This window comes from Stegastes partitus, unplaced genomic scaffold (genome assembly GCF_000690725.1).
Source record: "Stegastes partitus isolate 25-593 unplaced genomic scaffold, Stegastes_partitus-1.0.2 Scaffold18, whole genome shotgun sequence".
Taxonomy (NCBI): Eukaryota; Metazoa; Chordata; class Actinopteri; family Pomacentridae; genus Stegastes; species Stegastes partitus.
In genome coordinates this window covers 1,013,593-1,037,923 of record NW_007577749.1, presented here as the reverse complement: position 1 = coordinate 1,037,923, position 24,331 = coordinate 1,013,593, and the positions used below count along the sequence as shown (strand labels likewise).

General features: G+C 41.8%; 1 protein-coding gene across 1 annotated transcript in view; it reads left to right on the top strand.

Moving 5' to 3' along the window:
- The window catches only part of vps13b (vacuolar protein sorting 13 homolog B), a 324,549-nt gene that overhangs the window by 215,654 nt on the left and 84,564 nt on the right, over positions 1-24,331 (top strand). Inside the window, exons 33-37 of the mRNA XM_008292112.1 lie at positions 471-597; positions 2,125-2,268; positions 18,292-18,633; positions 19,309-19,723; positions 19,887-20,024. Of these exons, the coding sequence (XP_008290334.1) occupies positions 471-597; positions 2,125-2,268; positions 18,292-18,633; positions 19,309-19,723; positions 19,887-20,024 (1,166 nt within the window). The remainder of the gene's footprint in view (positions 1-470; positions 598-2,124; positions 2,269-18,291; positions 18,634-19,308; positions 19,724-19,886; positions 20,025-24,331) is intronic.

Genomic DNA, 24,331 nt, shown 5'->3' with positions numbered 1-24,331 from the left:
TTCACTGATCAAGCCTGCATGAGAAAATCCATTTTGAAATCTCTCTCTCTCTCTCTCTCTCTCTCTCTCTCTCTCTCTTTTTTTTTTTTTTTTTTTGAGTTCAGTTTTTTATTTTACTGGCTTGAATTTAAAAAGCCAGAAAATGTTTGAAATGTGTGTCTGCCTGTCAGCTAAGGGCACAACAAGGGCTCAGTTGTGAACATTCTGTGGTTGTGACTGTGTTGTGTTGACATGTCATTCCTAGGCAGATGGGACAAGTCTTGCAAAGATTTTACAACTGGTAACCATAACAAGTTATTAGTAAATAAAGGGTGGGGAATTTTAGTGAGTAAGTGGTCCCTTATGGTTGCTCTTGCTGTTGCAATGTATTGTTGGACTCTCTTTAACACCAGGGCTTTACACTCTAACTTAAATATGATGCCGTAGTTTATACTCTTTTGATGAAAATGTGTTTGTGTACCTCTCTGCAGTATCAGGAGGCACCAGGAGCGACGGGCCATCCTGACACCAATCTTGACTGACTTCTCTGTTCGGGTGACTGCTGCCCCAGCTATCATCTTTAGCAAGAATCTCTCCCCTGACAGCGGACAGTCAGAGGTCAGTATCAACTCAGCACAGTGTGTATGAGTCCAATTGTTTCTGTTAAAAGTCTTCAAGTTTTCTACATGAGTGAATTTATCTGTACAGTTGCAACCTAACTCTAAAATCAAACAATGTCAGTACTTACATTTTTAACATTTAAACATTTTAACATTTAAGTTCAATACCCAGTAGAAGATGACAGTAGCTCCTTGGTTTTAGGGATTTGCCTAAAAAAGGGTTTTATTCAAAATTCACAGTCAGATGCTACATTTTTTTTTTCATCTACTTTGTACAGGTTTGTTCACTACCTAAACTGACTTCTTGTGCCCTTTGACCTTGACCTGTTACAGCCATGATTGCAGCCATTACTCTCACAATCCGTTGTTCATATGAAAATAGACATTGATTATGTGAGATGTCACAAGTATTTACGTTTTGCTCTTAACATACAGTAACTTACTCATTAGGAATCCCTGAGCCAGTCCACCATGTAATGGAGGTTTTTGACCTGCAGAGTTCAAACCTTTCTGCTTATACAGCTGATGTTTTCTGGCATGGCTCTCTGAGATTTCCTGCCTCTTTGATGCCTCGTCCGACCACGCTAACGTGCCCCTTGACAATGCCTAACAGCTAATCCATAGTTTGCACTGAGACACACACACACACACAGACACACACACACACAGTGTGATTTGTTTTACTCCCTTAGATATGGAGACTCAGGGCCAAAAACAACATAAACAAAACAGGACTTTGAACTAGACCAATTTCTGTAATAAAATTCTTATTCATTTTCCACCAACCACTAACTACTTTTAGCTGATTTATGCGTGCTTACTGTGCAAATGTTACAGCTTACTTTATTACAGTATTGATGTATTTTATGTATGTATGTAATTTTTAGTCTATGCTCTCCAGTCTACAGTCTAAATTTTCACACACGTTTGCAGCATATTCTGTAACTATTATTGTAACCTTATGATATTTTGACCATGTGTTACAATCACTACTGCTGCTAGTATGACTACTACTATTAACAATGATTATAATAGACTTAATTTGTTATTATGACTCTAATTTTGAAAAAAAAAGCAAAACAAATTGTGACGTTAATGTTAAACTGGATGTTTAATACAATGTTAACAGTCCTTTTATGTTTTTAAACAGTTGAGTTAAACAGATTATGTTTACACAGCAGTGTCTAATACCATTGTGTGTAGTTACTGTAGGTCTGGCCCATGTGTGTGTGGTTCAACCCACAGTGTCAGTGAGTAATATCCTATTAGATGTAGCCTCCAGGCTGAGGTTTGAACTGCTGGCTGTGGGTGGGACCCTGGAGAGGACAGAGGGACAAGCGGAAGGAGGCACTGGCTTAACTGCAATAGCCGAGATAGAAAGTCAATTGACAAAGACTATACAAGTTAAGAAAGAGGAGCAGTGTCTGAGGCCACAATCCTGTTGTTGTTTTGAATGCATTTCCTGCTCTCTCCTCCCACCTCAACTGTTCATTTCCCTGCTGCTTTGCCTCCCTTGTCTCTCTAGGAGGTGGTGGTGTGTGGCCACTCTCTGGAGGTGAATGTGACCAGCAGTCTGGATTTCTACCTCAGTATTGCCCAGGTGCAGCTCCTTCAGCAGCTTCTCAGAGACAACATGGTGGGCATGGACGCCCCAGAGAAAAGTGCTGAGGTACATGGTTTAATCACAAATGTTAGTACGAATGCACATAGGTATATGCATGATTGCATTCAAGTCAAGGGGGAGTCGTGATTCTCTTGTTGATATTTTACTAGTTAGCAAATTTAGATTGTTAGCATGTGTGTCTCCCCTCCACCTCCACCTCCCCTGTCTTGTGCACAGAACTCGCTGGAACGGTGTTGTGTTGATCGGTCCTAGACACTTTGTTTGTTTCCCATTTACAGACCCAGGGCTATGTAGAAACACTAGATTTTTTTTCAGTGCGCACACAAAACAGACAGTTGTTGGACCACGAGGACTGAATTTGACAACAGAGGTAGTAGATTAGATTTGCTGATTTTACCTTGAGCAAAGCTACATACATGGAATGAGCTTAACTAAACACACTATATCTTTTTTCAGTCAGTCAGTAAGTAGAACTCTAAAGTCATTTGACAAAATGTGCTAGTTAATAATTTTTCAGCGCAGCATGGTTTTCCATTTTGAGTTGTGATGCATTCTGAAGTTAGCTTATTATATTCACACGCTCACACCCCACACACTGGCCCCAAGATCACCTCTCTTGTTGACGCATTTAATGGCTTGTTAATTTTTATGGAGTACCACAACTTGACATAAATCCATTTAGGAATCATTGAAAGGGGCAATGCTAGTTTTGCGCAAACATCCATCAACATCACTTTCCTGATTCTGTGCCCCCATCTGTCGCCCCTGACTATTCTGGGTGAATCCAGCACATTTAAATATTTACTCACTCTGAGCAAGGCAGTTCTCTAATGTGGCCTTAGTTTACTGTGCTGTGCTCAGCTGCAGCTTTCAGGGCCCTTCCTATTGTTTACAGGACAGGGAGCTCCCAGGCGCCATTTGCCCCGTCTGACCGCTTAATGAAGCTTTCTAATGGAACACAATATAAAAATATTTACCAGCTGTGGTGAGGATGGGAGTCATAGATGAGGAAAAGCGACAGGGAAGAGAAGAAGCGAGGGAAAGGAATTAAATGAAGTGAATGTCTTAATGTTATCTCCTCTTGAGATTCTTTATGGGAGGCTGTGTACTGAAGTGCAGTGACTGCGTCAGATGACTCAGATCCCATGAAGCCTTCTGTAGCATGATGTTGGCTTATTCAGACAAAAAAAACCCCACTGTGCATAGGTACAGTCATTGCATTTTGCAATGATACCAACAGTATACAATCTAGCATGGATTAACACAGTCCTATGGAAACAAGTGAGAGAAAGGCACAAGCTGAAATTGTCTTGCTTCTTTAATTTTTCTTTTATTTTGTCATTTGCACAGTTAGACCTAGGGAGGTGCCTGTTGTGCATCTGGTCTTGATTTGGGTGATCTCTGAGCCCTCACCCCTGACTTGTAATGATTCATGGCTTGATTCTGTTGAGGGGCAGCTAACGGCTGCAGAGGGTTCATTCAGGTTCAAGGCAGGATGAGAAACTTCAGCAGCTATTGTGGGAGGTCCTTTGGCAACAGTTTGAAAATTAGAAAATGTGCCTCAAAAAAGCATTAAGTTTCACCATTTATAAAAGGTAATTTAAACTGAATTCATCGCTTTTTTTTCTTCTTCATACATTCATTTTTTTCAAAGAAATGTAAACTTAGTATTTACTTTCTAACTTTGTAAGCAACACCTTTCCTCACAACACACTCCCACACATGTTCTGAAACCTTTCTGTGTGATTTCAGTTTTCTATGTGTTCGCACTGAGCAGTTCCAGCTGGACGAACTTAGGAGTATTGCTCCAGGACACTGTGACAGTAGCTGCTTAGGGTTATATTTTTCCCTTGCAGTTTTTTCCCAATTTATACAAGGGTGGGAACTATTAACTTTTTGTGCAAAAAAAAAAAATCACATCTAACTTCTGTTTTATTGCTGCCTTCAGCTGGATTATTGAAATTGAAATTACCCTCAGGTCCAGAATGATCTAATATAATAATCAGCCATCACTTACTGAGAAATTAAGACTATCTGCTTGGGAAAATACCCCTGCTTTTTATTTCGTTGTAATTTTGTTGCTCACAGTTGTTGGAAGGTCTCTGTCTTTCACTTTTTACTGTTAAATATGTAGTATTAATTTCAGGTATATTATACCATGGTCCTTACTCATTAGCTTTTATAGTAGTGAAATTATAGAGCGTAACAGTATCGTTAACACTGAGGTCAGTCAGTGTGTCTTCACCTCTGTGCAGCTGCAGAACATGAAGGTTACTCTGAATAAATGTGGTCTGGCTTTGACTTCTTGGACACTGTCTGTAAAACTATTTGTACCTCCATCTATCTCAGTTTCGTAAGTCTTTTGGCGGCTGCATCTGTCCGGCTGCTTGGCCCTGCTGCAGGGAGGTCAGTATGACTAAGACATGGTTGGGTCTGCTGTGTTCTCGCCAGTAGGAGCCCATTCTAAAAGCTACAGAGCCCTCTAGTGGCGTGTTTGACTGCTGTATTGTGTGATTCCTTGCTCAGATCCCAGCTCCTGTTGTTCGCAGACTGCTCTGCCAAGCAGCCTGTCTACCTCTTGCCAATACATCAGACACAACTCCATCAAGCAGTATCAGTATTGTGTATTAGATTGGAACAGGTATTGGGTTTTGATATTATTAGAACAGACTAACTGGATAGAATAAAACAGATGCCTCTCCACCCCCTGCTAACAGGTTACAAATGATAATCATAAAGTTAAGATGTATGTCCATCACCAGATTCCACAATATCAGAATATAGATTTAGAACACATATCTGTTTTTTAAGTTCAATCCCAGCGTCAGTAATGATATTTATAGAATTTGACTGTTTTGTTTGTACTTCCTTTATACAACCTGTTCAGTGGATTCAATTAAAAACAGGTCCTGAAACTCCAGCATCTGGTGCAAGGGAATTGTTTTTGTTGTTGTGCCTCAATAAAGCATCTCTGCTCTCACAGTCAGCACTGTCCCTAGCTAGAGTTTAAATTAAACATTGCTCCTTACTCACTCTCTCTTATTTCCAAATCCTTTGCTCTCATTTTTTTTTCTTTTTCACATGCTGTTTGTCTTGAACAGAGTCTCCAGAATCCCAGGGACTGATTTCAAACAGTTCCCATCGCCCCTCACAGCTGTGTTTTATTGTCTGGGTTAATGAATTTGTTTTGTAGGGGCTTTTGGGTTCCCTGGCAGTGGTGAGGCGAGCCAGGCGCGTGGGCAATGTGTGCAGGCATTGTGGGTTGACACTGAGATGTGCTCTTATAGAATCTGTACACGCACGCTCGCATGCACACACACACACACACACATACATACACACACGCATATTTATCATGGCCTTTCCATGCATGCATACTAATTTTAGATTGTTTTTTTCTTACATCTGTGACATATATCGTCTAATTATCCATTGCAGCCAGGTGTTCACAGTTTACACTTAAGTTGTTACTGAGATGCAGAGCAATTGTGAGCTGATTTCTAAGCGCTCCATATGCAAATGTGTTGCTGTCTAAATCAGTGCATTATTAGGATGTTTAATGCAGCATTAGCTATGGCCCATCACAGTTTGACTTCATGTCAGATTTTTTTGGTTCACGATGATGATAAAGTGAAGCTGGATTCAGATTAAGCAGCTTTCAGCAGCAAGAGGTCCCACAACCAGGGAGCTATGAATAGATGATAGAGAAGTTTCTGGGAGTTATCTCACTGCTATGTCATCAGCAGTGTCACCCAGCAACACAGACATGCAGACCTTCACACACACATGTTTGCACACACGCACTCATACATACACATGGTCCCCACATTCTCTGCATGGTAACCATCCACAGCCTTGATTTGGGAGCCAGGACTGTAATACTTTTTTACGACTGAACAGCTGACCTGTGGTGTTTGTGTGTTTGTATTCTTTGTGTCATCTCTGCTATGACGTCATTTGTTCTTCAGAAACAGAGTCAGAGAAGTTAATGACTTTGTGTGAAAGTATACAAGTCTGTCATCTTCCTGACAGCTTCTCATTGCCAGTCTCTCTTCTCTCTTAAACACTACTTCTTCCTCCGCACACACACCATATCATTTTCCTTTTTTTACCACCTCACTGTCATCCATTCCCTTCTAATCTCTCATCACTGGCATCCTGGTCTGTCAGTCATGCAATTGCTACAATTATAAGGACACAAATTACGCTAGCAATGTCTCAACAAACTACTAAAGAGCGAGGATGCAAAATACTTTGTGAAAATGATGTCCCTTATCCGATGTTGGTCTTGCTCACTCTCTCTCTGACACACACAGAGGCAGCCTGGGTCAGCCTCGTACCACAGTGTGAGAGGAAAATACCCTCTGGTGCAGGGGAAGTCCCGCTCGGCTTCATCCTCCACCTCATCCTGGGATGATTACACGCATGGGAAACAGGGCTTTAGACTTCCTCCAACACTCATACGCACACACACACACTGATGCCAGTGCACACACAGGCATGCTCTGGCAGTACACTGGTTCAGGAGAAGGTATCAGGCATCACAGGAACCTCTGAATTATAGTTTTTAGTAAACACACATGTGGAAAACCTCTCAATCACCCGTTCCCTGCCTTATCTCTATTCTCTCTCCCCCTGCTTATCTTTCCTTTTCCTTTTCCTTTTTGGTGAAAGCATGATGCTATATACAGCACTATCTCCCACCGAAACTCTCTTACCTTCTCAATCTCCTGTGTGTTTCATCCAGTTCCTCTCACATCCCCCTTTTTAAAATCATTTTCCTTTCTTTTCAGTGCTCTTTGTCTTCCCACATTCATTTCTTTTTTCCTCATGGGACTGGCACAGCTCCTGGTTGGAAGAGTGTTGGCCCTTCCAAAGCTGACTAGTCACATAGCTTGCTGGCCAATAGTGAAGAGGGTTGCTTCTCTGGAGATAGAATAGACAGATAGAATTTGACAGTTTGTAGATTTTGATATTACCCGACTGTTATATCTGCGTAGTCTTAAATGCCTGTCCTAAGGAGACACATGGGCTGCACTCTCACGCAAAGTTGGACTTATGCAGCACTTATAAAGTGGGCTAGATTGCAAGCCAAGATGACTGCTGGGAGAAGTGAATTTACAGTAGGCACAAACATGCTGGTCGGTAGCTGCTTTGGTCTGTCAGTGGGTTTGGACAGCAGTTTTAAGTTATTAGCGGGGAGGAGGCTGGGTTTTAGTGATGCATGTGTCTTTTGTACATATTATTCACATAACCAAACTCAACTCTGTGTTTGCACAGTGGAATTGTTTTTGTATCTTTGTTTAATGATTTAAAAATTGTCCATTGTTTAAGAATTCACATCAGCACTTTCAAGTATCACATTTGTCTTTTGATGAAAAGGTTACATGATGATGTGCAGTACTGTGCAAAAGTTGTAGGTACTTCAGATGTTTATCCATCAAACAGTATTACCGAGAGGCATCTGATCAGTACCATATTTATTTTGCAGCATGAGACAATGACTCCAAACACACAGCTAGTGTCGTATAGAACTATTTTCAGCCACAAAGAAGAACAAGGAGACCTGCAACAGATGGTCTGGCCCCCACAAAGCCCTGACCTCAACATCATAGAGCCGATCTGGGATTACGTGATGAGACATAAGACTCTGAGACAGCCTGAATCCACAGAAGTACTGCGGCAAGTTCTCCAAGATGTTTGGAACAACCCTTAGATCTGCTTTTTATGAAGTTAATTGCTGAATAAAAAATATTCATGCCATTACTTTTTAAAGCATCTTCACTGTACTGTTAGTGCCTTAAACTTTTGCACAGTAGCCTGCTGTGGTACACTCAACAGCCAGGAAACAAACCTTAGATGTCCTTGTCCTAGCTATTTTGGGTCTTTGCTGGTAGACAAATAAAATAATGCAGCAAATGAAAATCTTTCTTCACCTAAGTCTTCACTCAAAATGCTACTAAATGTTGCTCTGTGGGAGCATGAAAGCTTGATGACCTATTCTGCTCTCATGTATAACATTTTAGTTCTCGTTCATGTAGGAGTATTAGTTGAACGTCAAAAGCACATAGGAGAGCTTATCTAAGCCACGGTGTTGTTGACAAGCTTGGCTCAGTAAGCGACCTGGGGCTGGATCCTTGTCTGTATATGTTTAAAGTAAACTATTTCCAAGACCGCTCCTCCTTGTGATGAGTGTTTCATATTGTCTCGTAGCTGTTGAGCTTTGAGAACCAAAGTTTTTTTTCTTGACCTCCAATCCTTCCAGGACAGTGAGGTGTCAGAGGAGCTTTTTACGTGCTCCGCTGGCCAACAGAAATAAGGAGCCATCAGATGAGGATGAAAATCCAAAGCATGGAAAAGGAACAGAGCAGACAGTGGAGACAGTGTGAGAGATGATCGCCAAATGACAGAGAATGGAAGAGAGGAAGGGAGTAATCCACAATGTTGAGACATGACACAGTGAGAAAAGGAGACTCAGAATCTGGTGTTTGCTTTGATTCCTGGTTCTGTCCAAAGTATTTGTCTATAAATGTGGGAGCTGATGTTCCTGAGAGGTCAGCTCTTAGCCAGTCAACCTGGCTATTAACCCTCTCTGAGGGCCAGATTCCTTTCACCCTGACCTCTTCCCATCCTGCTTAGCACTATTTTCATTCACCCTGTTGCTGCTGAGAGGAATAATAAATAAAGCTCCCTGTGCAGCCATCTCCTTTTCCATTTTGGCTGCCTTACATCTGTAAAGTAAGTGTCGTTGTCTCGGCTTATCTTAAACATACATATTTTCATAGCCAATGTTCATCTCACTGCCCTTCTTTTGTTATGAAACCGTATCTTTTTTTCTATGTGTTACTGACCCTCCTGTGTGAATCAACTGCTAATTGACAGCCAGTCATAACAACTCACCTTCCCTGTTCAATCCCCGCACCCCAACCAACCCCCCTTTCAAAGCATAACCGTGGCACATTCTTAAATTGGCCCCTTGGAAACTCAATCTATTTGAGATCAGTAGCAGCTGAATTTGCTCTCTCCTCAATCGGTTTTGGCAAAATTGGCGTGAAAACTCTAGATAAAATCATGAAGGTTGGAATTCTGTTAGAGCAGGGAAACAAACGCTGCCTTTGAGGAGAAGCAGGAGGCCCCCACTGTGAACCCTGGGATCGGGTGACAACTCAGGTGAGCAGGAGTCAGGAGTGCCCTCTTTCTCTGCCTGAAAGGGAAACAGGGTCCCAGACCCAGGGGACTAGTAAAAGCAGGGCACACCAGGCCAGCTCGCAGAGATGCATACGTACACACATCATAGCAGATGGTGAAAAAGAATAGAATTTTTGTCTGAAGAGCTGAAAGAAGGAAACAGTTTTTTTCTCTCCACCTGTATAAGCAACATTCCACCTAGAATAACAGGTGACGGAGAGTATTGAGTAACTTGAATAGTGTAGTAAAAGTGCCAGTGTGCAGTATCTGCTTCTTCCTCATCCTTCTTTTCATGTCTTTCCATGTGCTTGACTGGAGCACTACTGAGTTCCTCTTGGACTGCTCGCATGAAACTAAATATTTACCCTAAAACAAAATTTACACATCATTCCAGGCTTTTCAAAGATTTTCCATTGATGCAGGAAAGTTTACTTTTTTCCATGTTTCTCTATGGGTCGCATAGGGATAAAATATTTTTTCAAGCAAAATGCCTCTCAAATACTGCCTGCTTTAGCATTATAAACTGCATGTTTTCACATTTTCTGACATATTTTGGCAATAAAGGATTAATGAGGTAATTCTTTTTGTTTACTTTCTTATTAGGTCACATGTAGTTTCTTAAAGTACATGTCGAAGAACCAAACATTACTGTATGTATACCTCCACTGCTCTTTATCAACGTATGTGTGAAATGAATGATAGACTTGTGACTGGAACTGGAACCTGATAGAGGCACGTAAACCCACATGAAGTCTAGGCAATGATAGATATGCACGGATAAGTTCTGTGTAGCCACTTGAGACCCAACTCAAAACCATAGCTCAGATAGTTTAATAAAGACGTCATTTGTGTTGTCAGCTTTGCTTTTTCCTCCATAGTTTGTCCTGTATCCTTGTCCTCTATGTCCCCCTTCTCAAGGCCCTCCTTGCTAACCCAGATGAGGGGACAGCGGGTCTTGCATCACTCTCCTTTGAGAACCTAACATACAGCACATCAGTGTCTTTGTCTCACTCAGACCTGGGAGCACATCCAGGGAGAAATTAAAGGAAGATTGCTTCAATCCTCCTCTTCTAATTTCAGCTCTGTAAATACACAGCGATCCAGGATTGTTCTGGTCTTCACGCCACTCTTTAGGTTCTCACTGTGTGCATTAGTGTGCACGGCTCGTCAGAGTGTATGTTCTTATGTTTGAATGCACATACAGGATGGTGTGTGCGTGTCCTGGCTCCCCAGGGTGTGGGCTGATCACAGCAGCATCACTTACAGTCCTCGGCTGACCACCTGGGGCTCATCTACTCTCCTCATTTCTACACCTCCCACCCTGTCCCGCTCCAAACAGCCTCATCTCACCTTAGGTCGCCGTTGTTTTCCCTACTGTTGCTGTTTCCTCACAAGCTCGTAACTAAAGCAGAGAACACAGACATGGCTGCCAGGCAGCACAGGCAGACGTTTCAGAAGAACACTCCATGACATAATGAAAGGCATCTCTGTAGCTTTTTGAAGTCTTTCATATGTCTGCTTTTGTGAGCCGCCAAGACCATGCTGAAGACAATACAGTTTGAGTTCCCTTTTGTTGTTTGTTTGTTGAAAACATAATGCCAAAGCTAATGATGTTAAGTTGAAAGTTTGGATGAGTGATCTTCAGGGTCTCTGTTGCTGTACTGAGGATGTGTTTTCACTGTGTGCGTGCCTGTGAATGGTGGTGCATTGCCACACTTTGCTTTACCCACGAAATATAAGCAGTGATGAAATGAAAGAAGAATTACACTGAGTCATAGCTCATAAGATTTACAAAGAGCCCGTTGGTCATTTAGAAGTCAAGTTGCAAACACGAATGATGCTCTGAGGCTGCACATTGTCTAACAAACTGCTCTCACATTCCAGGATTTCTCACAGTAGCTCTGCAAGCGCACTTTCATGGCCACTTTCAGAAACAACTTCTAGACGCCACTGTCACCACTGAGCCTGCCTCACTTTGGGGCCCTGTAGATTAAATTAGAAATGTACCCCAACACAAATCTCAAAAATAAATAGAGATGGTGACAGTTAATGAGAGCCAGTTGCTCTCTGGTCCATTCCCACAGAAAAACAAAAGAAGGAAAATCTGATGAATATTGTGCTGCTGTGGGGGCCAGGGTCACAGCAATTAAGACAGACCCCAGGGTGCTTCTGTCTCTCATTCACCTTCACTTGTGCTGGTGTGTATTTTCTGATCACACTTTCTCCACATCTGGCCTTCATTTTAATGTAATCAGTTCAAATGTTAGGAGTGTGGGTGCAGTTGTTTAAGGATGTAGGACAAGGAGTTAATATAGCTGTTTTTATATCACACGTACACAGGCCAGAACATTTATCAGTCATGCTCATTCTGCCAAGTTTTCCATCTAGCTTTAAAATGTCAGTACTTTTGCTCTCCCTGTTTTATTTATCTTGTATCGTGTTTATTGTTAATGATGGAAGCACTTGGTGATAGCGTCGCTTCAGCAGCATTTGATTCCAGCCAAGAGATTATGTCGGATGAGCAGAGAAAATCTGAGTCTCATTTCTCAATACTTACATCATGACAGTCAGGCCACTTTCCCCCTGTGTTTGTTTTCACTAACACAGTTGTGGTGTTAATCTAGAAATTGTCTTCTGGCCTTTTTGAACACTTCCTTGAATGAGTAATGCAACTGCATTGCATCCTGCTTATACAAGCAGCCAGTGTGATAGTAGTGCTATGGGTAATTTCTGTGTCCTCACAATCACCCCAACTGAAGCATTGCATTTGATTGGTAGATCTGAATCAGGATTTTGGTTTTAGATTGGTGGATCTGTTGAGGTTGACTGAAGCAATAAGTCCCCTGTTGAGTTTTAAGGGTGGTGTCTGTCAAGCCTTTTAAATCATTTTTGATTGCCAGCGATTAGGAGTGAGGCACAGTGGGTTTGGCGAGGTTTTTCGAGGGCCTGGAGTCACACTGGGAAGGCCTCAGCCCTAAACTCAATGTGTTGAGAACACCACTGCAGCCTGCTGAATGTCAGCGCTCTGGATACAGTTCTGTTTCACTAAGCAATGGCAATCTGCATTCTATTTGTGGCAAAATATTTGTAAGCAAACTAATGTCGTGTGCAGAAAAACGGTTTTGAAGTTCAATCAATTATAAAACGGAGGCTTTGGCCGCCACATCTCCCAGAGCCAGGTCTTTGTTGAACAGCATACTGTAGTTCCCCAGATGGACCACATTAACTCACTCTTTTCACAATTTCTTTTCATTCTCCATCCTTTATCATTTTGCATCTTTGTTTTTGAGCCAGGGCTTTTCCAACCCATAAGGCAGCTGAAAGCTGAAGAACATCATCTCCTCAGTCATTTTCTCTTGTCTGTTCTTTCCTTTGTTCTCCAGTTAGGTGTAGTAGAAGCCTCTAATGTGTTTCTCTATTTAGAGCAACCATCTCCTTGCTTTCCTGTTAATTGATCTTTTCAAATTTAAACTGTCTGACCCAGCGCGATAGGAATCATCACGCATGCATTATTACTGTCACCCAAATGTTTACTTTCCCTCTTGTTTGTGACATGACATCAGGGAAACAAGAGTATCTATGGCATGCTAAGCAAAAGCACATTGCTATATATATATAATCCTGTCTGCACAGTTAGCAAACGGAACGAAGAGGAGACGCGAAGGGAAAAAAGCATAGGATATTGTCTCTGGAGCTTCGAGAAACATGTAGTTAAGTCCGGAGGGAGTAAACCCACCCACCGGCATTATTGGGTGGAGGGAGCTTGTTAAAATGGCCCCACTTGGCGCCCTGAGCTTCGGAGTACACTGTTTAAAGTACAGTTGACAGTCACGCTGAAGCACTCGGCATTCATTTGCAAGCTACAGGGTCATGACCTTCCATTGCTTCTTTGTTGTGGTTCAGTTGAAGTGCATAGCAGGTTGCCTTTGTTATTGAAACAAAGTTCAGTGTATTAAATGACTGCCTTTGATGCCCTTTTTTTTGCTTTGTGACCGATGTTATGGCGTACAAAGCAGTGACTTCATGTTATAAATGTCTTCCCCCCTCTGTTTTCCACAAGAAAATGAGAGAATGAATTGCGGTCCTAATGGCATTTGGTTAAGTATTATTGTTATTATTTTTGATTAAGATGAGGTATTGCTGCATTGAGGTTTTCTTCCATCAGCACAAAGGCACAGAGGCCCGCTATCAGCTTCATGGTTCTGGTAAACAAAAGTGGATAGCACAGCAGGGGCTGAACCTGTAAACTTTGATGTAGTCAAGATACAGAAGTTAATTTCCATGCAGGCATCCTGCAAGCAAGTAGCTCAACTGAATTGTACTGTCAAAAAGATTTAGTAATGACTTCCCATGTTTTTCAATGGGAATTCTACAAGAGAACATGGGAAAACTGTGGTAAACAGTAAACAATTTTTCAACATGAAATACGTGAGAAGTGGCTCACTTCAGTAAGCTGACCTCAACTCACTACTCTGGCTACTGTAACTGCCTGTGACTGGTTGCATTTAACGTAAAACATGATTCTAATTGTAGAGTTTGTTTTCTCTCCACAGTATTTCTCCTTTTTTATCAAAGGTAAAAAAAAATTTTAAAAAAACATTTAACTCTGATAGAGAAAAGTGACAAAGCATAATACTGCTAAAAATGTTACGTTTAATCTGTTTCTGGCTCTTTGTGACGCCTTTGTAGTTCTGTAATGATGACCTTTTTCACAAAGCACTAAAGTTCAATAAGCCTGTGAAAGCAGCCATTACATATAGAGATGATATTCTAATCAATTCTGACATGGTTTAATACATGCACCCTGACCGGTGGCCATTAGGCCTCGCGGAAGACATTGTCATGGTGTCCATTTGCTAGGTAAAGCCTTAAAATGGTCTCTGCTTGCCAACACAGAGATGCATACTTCCTCTGGTTGCTACAGTATTAAACCAGGTACTAAGAATGAGGTACTACAGGTGGTTTGCAATATCTTAAGTCTCTATTACTGAGGAAATTACCGTTGGCAGATACTAGATATGCAACTTGGATCAGATGGGTTCAAAAACAACTTGATTGGATCATCCCTGCTATTTAGTGAGCTGCCTTGCTGTCATAATTATTGAGTGTTCTATGAGAATGTTACACATTCTCATGTAGTTAATTTCTGTCTGGCAATACATTGTCAGGTTTGCAGGCAAAATGTTTTTTTAGGCATTTTGCTGCACCCTTAAAATGTAATGAATACACGTTTGTCTTTTTGGTGCTTTTGTGTATCTGCAGTAACCTTGTGCACTCTAAAAGTCTTTATTGTATAACTTGACTGGATATGGATTACAATGGGAATATATGCCTATTAAATATACCCTTTTGAAAGGAATAATAGTCACCTTTGTTACTTGGACTGTATTTATTTTATACTTTCCTGTCGACTACCATTGGACTTCCCTACCATCTTAAAACATCCAGATTTTCATGTTCCCTGATCTCTGAACCTGAATTGCAACCTCCTTTTTGTTCGTCTGGAAACAATCAACCGCATATGTGGTATTCAGATGTAAAAGTTATGTTGTCATATTCGACTTGCCAGCCAACACTGTAAACGGGTGGCATTTGGATGATGTGACAGTTGCTTCCGCGTATTAGCCTTCCTCTAGCCAAGCTGTTCGTAGTTACACTGACAGAAATGGGGTCAGAAGTCGTACAGATGCGCTCTGATATGATTGGCACTTGGGAGACTCATGGTTTCACACTTTGGGGATTATCCTCCATTTTCCAGAATGTTCTGCCTAGAGACTCTGAGGGGATGACCTCACGATTGGCTGATGGGGGTTGGGGGTGGAGGGTGTGTGTATGTGTGTAGTTGCACATTCACGATCATGATCAACTAAGTCCAGAGAAAGATTGCATGGGGATCTGGAAACAGCGTTTCAGTGCAGCCATTATATAATATAATAGAAAGTAATGGTTGGAAAAGGGGATTTCAGCTGGGAACAGGCCTGTAGCTACAGTCCATGTTTGTATTCTGAATTTATTGCCCTCTGTCAATGAATAAATTGCCGTAAAGTTAATGCATATAGACTACACAGCTATATGTTTTCTGTGTATACCTGTTCTTTTTTTTCAGTAAGTACAACGGGGATATAACTAAGCCCAGAAACACAGGGAAGAAGCCAGTTATGTGCTTTAGAACCCTAGCTGAAATCAAATCCTGGGAAAGTAACTGACGTCATGTGTGTTTATGTGTATATGTTTGTGAATACACTGATTGCATGTGTTGATTTAAACTGTATGAACACTGTGCACTGTGGCATGTTTTCGCATTGTCTCTTTTCCTGTATGCCCCCGATTGTGTTCCCCATTATAACTTATTCCACTTGTAAGCACATCTAAATATAGACCAAGAATTTGCTTAGGGGGCACTCTCTTAGTAGTGGTGGTTAAAGAAAAGACGGGGTATTTGCTGTAATTGTAAATGCATGTGTACGGCCTAAGCTTGGGAAGAGAGACAGAGAAGCGTAAAGAGTATCTGGCAGTTTCTCCTGGCTCTTGTTCTTTCCCAGCTGCTGTGCAGCTTATTTGTCCCTTCCAATGTGGGGCGCTCCTTGGAGTGGACGTTTTGCCATTGCTGAATACCTTTTTTAAATACCTCCTTACCTCAATACAAGTTTCACTCGCTTAACACAACACACATGGAGACAGGTCCAGGCCCTTTTCTGCCTTCTCTCCCCTCCCTGTGCTTGGAAAATCTTACATTTCTGCAGAAAAGAAGTGCACACATCCTGTCCTCATTATGGCAGGGAAAGGAGACGGATCTGGCAGGGCCGATTCTATGGAAGCCCCACACATGAGCCTGGTCGAACAGAACAGGCAGGCGGGCAGGCATGCTGCTGCGTTTTATATGGCTCTTGTTCTTAGCCTTTGATGACACTGTTTAGAATAGGAAATATCTAATAAGTCAAGTATTCTGTCTAATGTGCTGCCAGTGGGTTTAGTATTTGCCTGGAGGTCTTGAAACACTATCTCCGCCACAGCAATAATATACATTTAAAATTCTCATGGAGTGGGTGGGAGGGAGTGAGAAAGAGAGGGGGCAGCTGGGAGTGCATGCTGTAATAGTAACCATGTGCAGGTTGGAGCAGATGGCGGGGGGGTGGGAGGGCGGGGGGGTAGAATAGAACACACCTTTGGACCGTCTCCTGTGTTTTTACAATTCATCAAAGTCGTGTTTCAGGAGACAGCAGTAGCTAATTGAAACTGACATCGTACCAATTAAAATGGAAGAGGAACATTGATGGGAAACTCAATAATGCTGTAACAGTGTTGGAAATGATGATTAATAGGCCCAGGTCGTCCAAGCTGCACCTAACAGGACTGCAGCTGTAGAAAGACTGTATAGTTCATGTGACACGGTGGCAGAATAAACTGAACACCCTTACGCATTTACATGTGCCCTCTTTGTCTTCTCTTTTTCCCATGTTTCTGCCTCTGTCAGTGTCAACGCTACTTTCAGAGCAAAAGGGGAGCGCATTAGTTTGCTCTGGTTTCAAGTATATTCAAAATATGTCCATGCACTTGGGAATTTGTCAGAAAAAAAGAATCTTTTGCTTTAATCTAGCTTTTTGTTTAGTTTTAGTTTTTACTCAACACATCATTTCTACAAACATGCCCAGTAATTTATTATTTGGTAGGTTGCATTTAGTTCTATATGTTTGTCTTATTCATGTCCCATAGTAGCCACTGGCGGCTTCTTTATAGTCTTGAAGATGGTATGCTTTGGTAGCAGAGTAAAGATTCCTGTTCTCATTGTTGCTCGAAACCCAGCAACCTACTCACATTGATTTATATCATCTGTCACTGAAAGCTTTTTATTGCCACAACGGCTGGAACCCTTCCGACATCCGTTACTTGGAGCCAAGCATAAAATCTCAGCTGCTTCATACACAATACCACAGTCGCTGTACAAAACAATTTGATTTGCCGGGGTGAGGCAATTTTTTTTTTTAAAAGACATTTCCAATATTGCAAGAAGTGCAAAATGATTTTTAACCACAAAAAAGCCCTAGAGCATGCCTTTAATGTCTCTGTGGCTGTACGATGCTCTCCTTCTTTGGTCAATTTGTCCATGGTTTCAATCATACGAGTTATTTGGTTTATGTCCTCTTGTAAAGCCAGGACTCGCACAAGAAACAAATGTACAAATTTTCATAAAAAAGAAAGAAAAACAAAGTGTTCATCCAGTGTCATTTGAGTCCCTTAACTCCTCTGTAACGCTGACAAGCCAACTAGGTTTGGTTTTGAGATAAGGAAGTTTATTTATTACAAAGTAAATTCTTATCTTTGTGACATTCATGAAAGTGGATGTAGTGTAATAATTCCTTCATGTTCATATGTGTGGGAGTGAGCTTTTTAGTTTGCATAGTTCATCCAAAGGTATGGCATCTGTGTATGGTCATTATGTTTTTATTGGCTGATATCAATTTCCACAAAAGAAATTTGATAAAGTCAAAATGCATTTGTTTTGGTATTCTTTCTTTGCTTTGTCAATAAATATCTAACAGTAAAGTGTGCACAGAATGTTCTTACCATTTAGCCACCACTTAGCAAGCCTTTGTGTACTGCCAATAGGCCTAAATGACATTTTTGCCACAAACATAAAACAATTCATTTTTTTCTATTCGGTCACATTCATTCAGGTTGCCTTCTGAAAAATCATCATTTGCTCATGTAGCTTTGACACTCTGTGTCAAATGTAGCAACAAAAGCATTTTTTTTACATTTTTTTTTTTTACAGTAAGGCCATTTTCTCTTCCCTCTAGCAACTGTCTCCAGTGTACTTCATTGTAATAAAAACTGTATCACTGTCAACATGGTTTTACCATTCAGTGTTTCTGTGTACAGGTGCATCGACATGAACAAAAGCGGCGCAGTCGAGACCCTGCAGCAAGCGCCGACTCTTCCTCTCGTCACAGTGGGACCGGGCAGGACAGTGGCTTTGGCAGCGACAGTGCTTGTATACGGATTGTCCAAATAGAGCAGCAGAGCGGGGCCAGCCACCACTGCATTGCTAGGCCCTCCCACAAGTCCACCATTACTAAGAACCTCAGCTTCATCCCTTTCGACATCTTTCTCACCGCTAGTAGGCTTTCTGTCATGACCTATGCTTGCTCCAGTCCCCCAAAGACCCTTCCCTCATTGTCGGATACTCCCAGTACACCAGAGAAGAAGGAACCTGGGGATAAGGTAAACAAAGAGCCTGTCACATGGAAGCTCTCGCATGAGTCAGTTTCTGGATCTATCTGTTGTCCATGTGTGCATAATTATTCATACCATACACGATAGCAAGGTGTGTCATCTGTTTAAGCATTATTGTAACGTATTAGTACAAATTCTCATGCCTTTGTCTAATCAACTTTATAATTTGCAATTACAATGTGTGGTTGATGAAAGTAATTTAATACAGCGTAACTTTATATAACTGAATTGAGTAATGTACTGCATGGACTTTCACTGACCATCAAGCTGTCTGAAAATGTTGAATATATGTGTATGGTGTACATGAAGAGCTTCTCACAGTCTGATCTCAAACTGAGAGACTTCTGGACAACATGATCCAACACAAAATAGAAAAAGAAGCAAATGTTGTCCTAAGAATTTAGACCTGTTAAACTCACAATAGGAATGTCAGTTAAACTGGGAGGCCATTTTATCTTGTCTTTGTGAATAATTGGTCCCTCCAGACTATAACTGCCCTTGAATAGGGTGAGCAGGACCTGTGTAAAATGTATGCTGACAAGTTATTATGGACCAAAACCTTTCAATAGTGTGTTTAGTATCTAATGGCTCAATGCCATTAAATTGTTTGAGTGAATTTGATGCGAGATCTGTGGCATTACTAAATGAACCCTCTTCTTTTAGATGGGAAAAAGTGCTCTGAACCAGCCTGAGATGCTGTCTGAGTCTCCTCCAGCCTCAGCTTCCCCAACACCAGATCCTGCTCCAACTGCCCAGGGTTCACTTGCTGGCCTAACGGCTGAAGACATCCTCAACAGCAACACTTCCCAGCCAGCCTCCCCACTGCTGAGAGGAAGCCTGCTCTCCCTGGATGGCCTGCCCACTCCCACCCGCTCCTCAGCCCGCCAAGCTCTAGGTGTTACCATAGTGAGGCAGCCAGGAAGAAGAGGGGCTGGGGACCAGGTGTTGGAGCCTCTGTTGTACCTCCAAGTGATGCAACCCTCTGCTTTGCTCAGCTGCCACCATCGCAAGCAGAGGATGGAGCTGTCCGTGTTTGATGTGTCCTTAAGAGGGGTGGCCTCTGATTACAAGTGCCTCGGTGAGAAAACAGTTTGGCAGGAATATTAACATACTAGTAGATGTAAAAGCCTCTAATGTTAAATGTGTTGATGGCATTTCTTTGTCTTGTTAACCTCCATTTTCAATGTTCGTTTCCTCATCTTTTTTTCTCCTTATCTCTTTGTCTGCCTGATTTCATGCAGACCCAGGGAAGACTCTGCCAGAATCTCTGGACTACAATGTGTTTTGGCTACAGACAGTAGCAGGAGAGGCGGACAGTAAAACGGGCATCCCTCCCCCTCTGCTTTGCCTCCAGATCAAAGATTTCCTCAATGGACCAGGTGGAAATAATGCACACACACGCTTCTCTACACTCGCACCAACATGCTGCTTACTATTTACATGGTCTATTTCAAATGTATTCACTTTTAATGGGAAATGTCCACTGCTGGAAAGCAGAAGGAGTGCACTCACATGACCACTAAACAAACACATACTAGAAGCACACAGCGGCCTTCTTTTCTGCTGTATGTGCACATGATGAGCAACCTAAATGACATTGTGGATGTTTGCTTCTGAAAGCTCCCAATTTTGCTATCATCACACACTTTGAACAGCAGACTACAAGCTCCTGTGGATTTAAGTGTGTGCGTAAGTGTGTGTAGTGTCAAGTTCCTGTGAATTTGCCTTTCAAAGGGTTGGGTTCTCTATTTTTAGACTGATATGATATCCATATGAGTAGCTTTAAGCTAAGGTTGTTGACCTAAGGGTGTGGCTTACATCCTGCCCAAATACAACTGCAGTGAATAAAAGTGTGAGTGGGTTTTTGAGTCTCTGTGTGCACAACCCTCGTATCCCTATGAGGGTTTCATTGAGAGTGTGTGTAGGCGCAGGACATCCTTCAGAGGTCAGCTCCCTGAACCCAGGCCAGATGTTGCAGATGCATACACACTGACACCTAACTATGGACATACTTTGACATATAAGCTGTCTTTCTTCCACATGCATACAATCACGAACACATCCTGTGCATGTATACAAGAAGGAGCGCCAGGGTGAACTGTAGGTGTTACTGATGATGGCTTAGCAAAGCATGTAGCTGCTTTGCCCCCACACACATCACTTTCTGCTGTCAGCTGAAAGCCCTCAGCTTCTCTGTCTGTGTGGAATCACACAACACACCACAATGTAGCTTTCTGTACAACCCAGCAATCACACAGCTCAGCCATATACTACCATGTCCATCTACCAGATGACTCCAGCAGAAAAACTGAAACAAAATAATCTTTTCATGAGGCATGAATTACATCAGAGTTTTAGCCAGGTTCAGAGCATACATGCTTAATATGATTGTTTTCAGCTAATACAGGAAAGGCAGATTGGAAGAGTGGATAGAAAGAGACTGTCCTTCAACATAAGTAAATACTGATCTCTGATTTCCCTGTGGGAAGGGGATGGGGGGAAAAAAAGATCAGTCCAATTTCTAACACTGCTTTAAATAGACTCAGGTTCACTTATTTATTCAAAGTTGCATAATGTTCAGTGCTGATTTTGTAACTTTGACTAATTCATTTGTAGGATGTTTTTCCCATTTAACTAAAGAGAGTAACAGTCATATGTCAAAAAATAATTCACATTATCTTGTGGTTACATCGGATTCCTGAGTGCCGTTGAAGTGCACATGCCAGTACTGTGGAATTACAGTCAGGTGTTTCCCTTGAACTAGTAAAATGCAGAGCCATCCTCGTCTCAGTAGGATAGCTTCAATCATAATCAGTCACATTCGTTCTCCCCACATACACACACATACAAACAACACTCTCCCAAATGACTCAGACAGGATCCAGGCTCAGTGTGAGGTTGCCCCAGGTCAGACTCTGCTGGAAATATCTAAAATTGACCACACATGCTACTGGTTCTCCTTCACCCCTACACACATGCACGCACACACACACACACACACACACACACTTACATTTTCAACTTTGTGTTGTTTAGTTCGATGACTCTCTGGGGAAGATAATTATACTCTTCAGGGATGGGGTAGAAGTTACAGAAAGCAATAGAATCCATGCACCAGTGGTGATTTTTGTGGAATATACTGATTCCCTTTGTTTAGACAGTACAGAGACGAACAGGAGTCGTGTCTACGCTCTTAACTGAAATGTCATGATCTGTAATAAGATTTGAGTAATATCCTGACATGCTCAAAAGGTGTTTTGATGCCTTCAATCAGAGTTAAACTGTTTGATTCACCTAATGTGAATATCAAACAAAAACAAGGGGAAGTTTAAAAAAATAAAAAAAAAAAAAAGCGGGGGGAAGGATAGGTAAAGACAGAAGCAGGAAGAAAAAGTGTAGTCAGCATTTTATTCATCTCTCCCCTGCTGTTTTTACAGATGGTTTATTTGCATGTGCAAGTCTTTATAACTGTTGCTGTGCGTGTGCTGTGATGTGTATGTATCATGTTTGGCGGCCTTACTTTGATTCGACAATGCTTCACATTTGATTTATTTCAACCAGGCGCAAACGGAGAGCAGACCGCCATGAGGCCATGTCTTGCCGTCTGTTTACAGCAATATGCTCGCAATTTCAGCAGCATTTATTCTGCAAGACCAATCAAAGCAGCCCTCCCAAGGATGCTGAGTGGGAAACACTTGTAACATGTGTATTGTAAACTGGATGGTGTTTCAGCATTGACCCTCACTCAGCAGCCGCTCATCACACACACACACACAAACTCACATAAACACTACTAATGCAGATGCATACAGGAAGCCAGATCTTTCAGAAGTTGGAGAGTTCAAGGCTTGACCAGCATACACATGAAATACACGAAAAGGCAAGGGTAGGTTTGTTTTTTTTTACACAAACATGGTTTCAGTGATTGACCAGTGAAAACACAAGAACTCACACACTTTCCTCCCCTCCGTTTCTCATCTTTCCTGCTCATTCCTAGTCTTTGAGAGGGTCAGTGAGCGAGTCCAGAGATGTAACTGCTACCATTTGGAGGCAAGAGATCACCCTTCCCTCTACAGAGAAGCAGCAGGTGATAGATTAGCTAGAACAAATTGGAACCATTACACTCCTGTGTCCCTGGTTCCCATCAAGCTATGAGTTCGTAGAAATGTTGTCAGTTACTGTATACAAGCGTGTGCCCCTCCGAACCGTCCAGAACCTCTGTAATTTGAGTCAGATGGCATCTGAGGTACGTGTCACTGGCCTTACTTGGTATGAGACTTTTTTTGTAACACTGGGATTCTACAAACACTCCTTAAAATATTATTGGCCCTTCCGAACACAGACACACACACATGCCTTTCAAATACGAGCATATGTAATTGGACACATTGCCACCTGTGTCTGACACAGGCTTTCTGCTGTCAAGAGTCAAGCGTGAAAGTCAGCTAGAGAAATCAAAGGTAGGGTGGGAATGAAAACAGTGTTTGTGGTGGTTGCACACACACATATACCTAACACCAGGTTCAAAGTGGGGACGGCGTCATGCATGACCTCACCAAAAAGGCACAGTAACCTGGGTAATAAGCATATTTGATCCCCCCCACTACTTTGCAGAGATATGTACATGTGTGTATGTACCTCTGTCAAACCTTGATCTTCCACTTTCTCCAGCACTAATAGAGGCTGACACCTGAGAAGGGTCAGTCTGTGATTCCCCCCAGCCTGTTCACATTAAGGCCTGTTCTTTAAAGGTATGCGAACACCAACACCACCTCTCTACCTCCAGACTTGATGCTCGTTCTTTGCACAGGCCTTCCACTGACAGTCTCCAGCTTAAAATAGTTGTTAGTTTTATGGCCGAAGTCAAACTGTTTCCAGTGAAAACACTTGTGTGTGAGAATCCCACTGCTGGTCAAGTCCTCTTTTGACTTCCACCACTTGGTGATGAAAGTGCCACCATATTTCTTTCAGTTATTTGTTGCAAAAAGAAAATCTCCAGTCTCTCCTCACCACCCCAAAGCACAATTGGCACACTTAAAGCAGCGTTAAATAAGATTGGCATTTATATTTTTTCCTTCACTTTACATTGCATATGGTTGAGAGAAGTCTTTATCATAGTACTATGTTAAAACTGTATCCATAAATATAGAATTTGCAGCGTAGTCTGTAAAACCTATAAGTCTGTCATGGCTTGTAAATAGTTTGTGTGTTTTGGGATTTTTTTTTCCCCTGTTGTGAGGTTTTACTTTCTCTTTTTATGTCTTCTTTGCCTGGATAGTGAAATCACATGGAGCACATTCTAAAAATTAACTGGGGGCTATGACACAGATGTATTCAACATGTGGCTGTGTAATGCTGCGATTAGATTTTTTTTTCTATGTGAAATTTAGCAAAAAAAAAAATCATCTCTTGTCATTGCTCCTCTGCAGAAAAAATGAACTCCATCAGTTGTTGGAGAAAGCTGGTGAGAGGCTGTACAGATGCTGTGGCCCACTTCCTTTCCAGAGGCCTCCATGGAGAGTTGTTTGAGTCCACACAACTTAAAATCCAGATACATGTTATTCTGCAATCATTTCACATTGTACAGAAAGAAATTCTCTTTAACTGACCGATCAGTCCCTTAAACAATTCTTAAATATAGAGTTTATATTTTTCCCACTGGATCTCCATATCTGAGGTTGCGTCA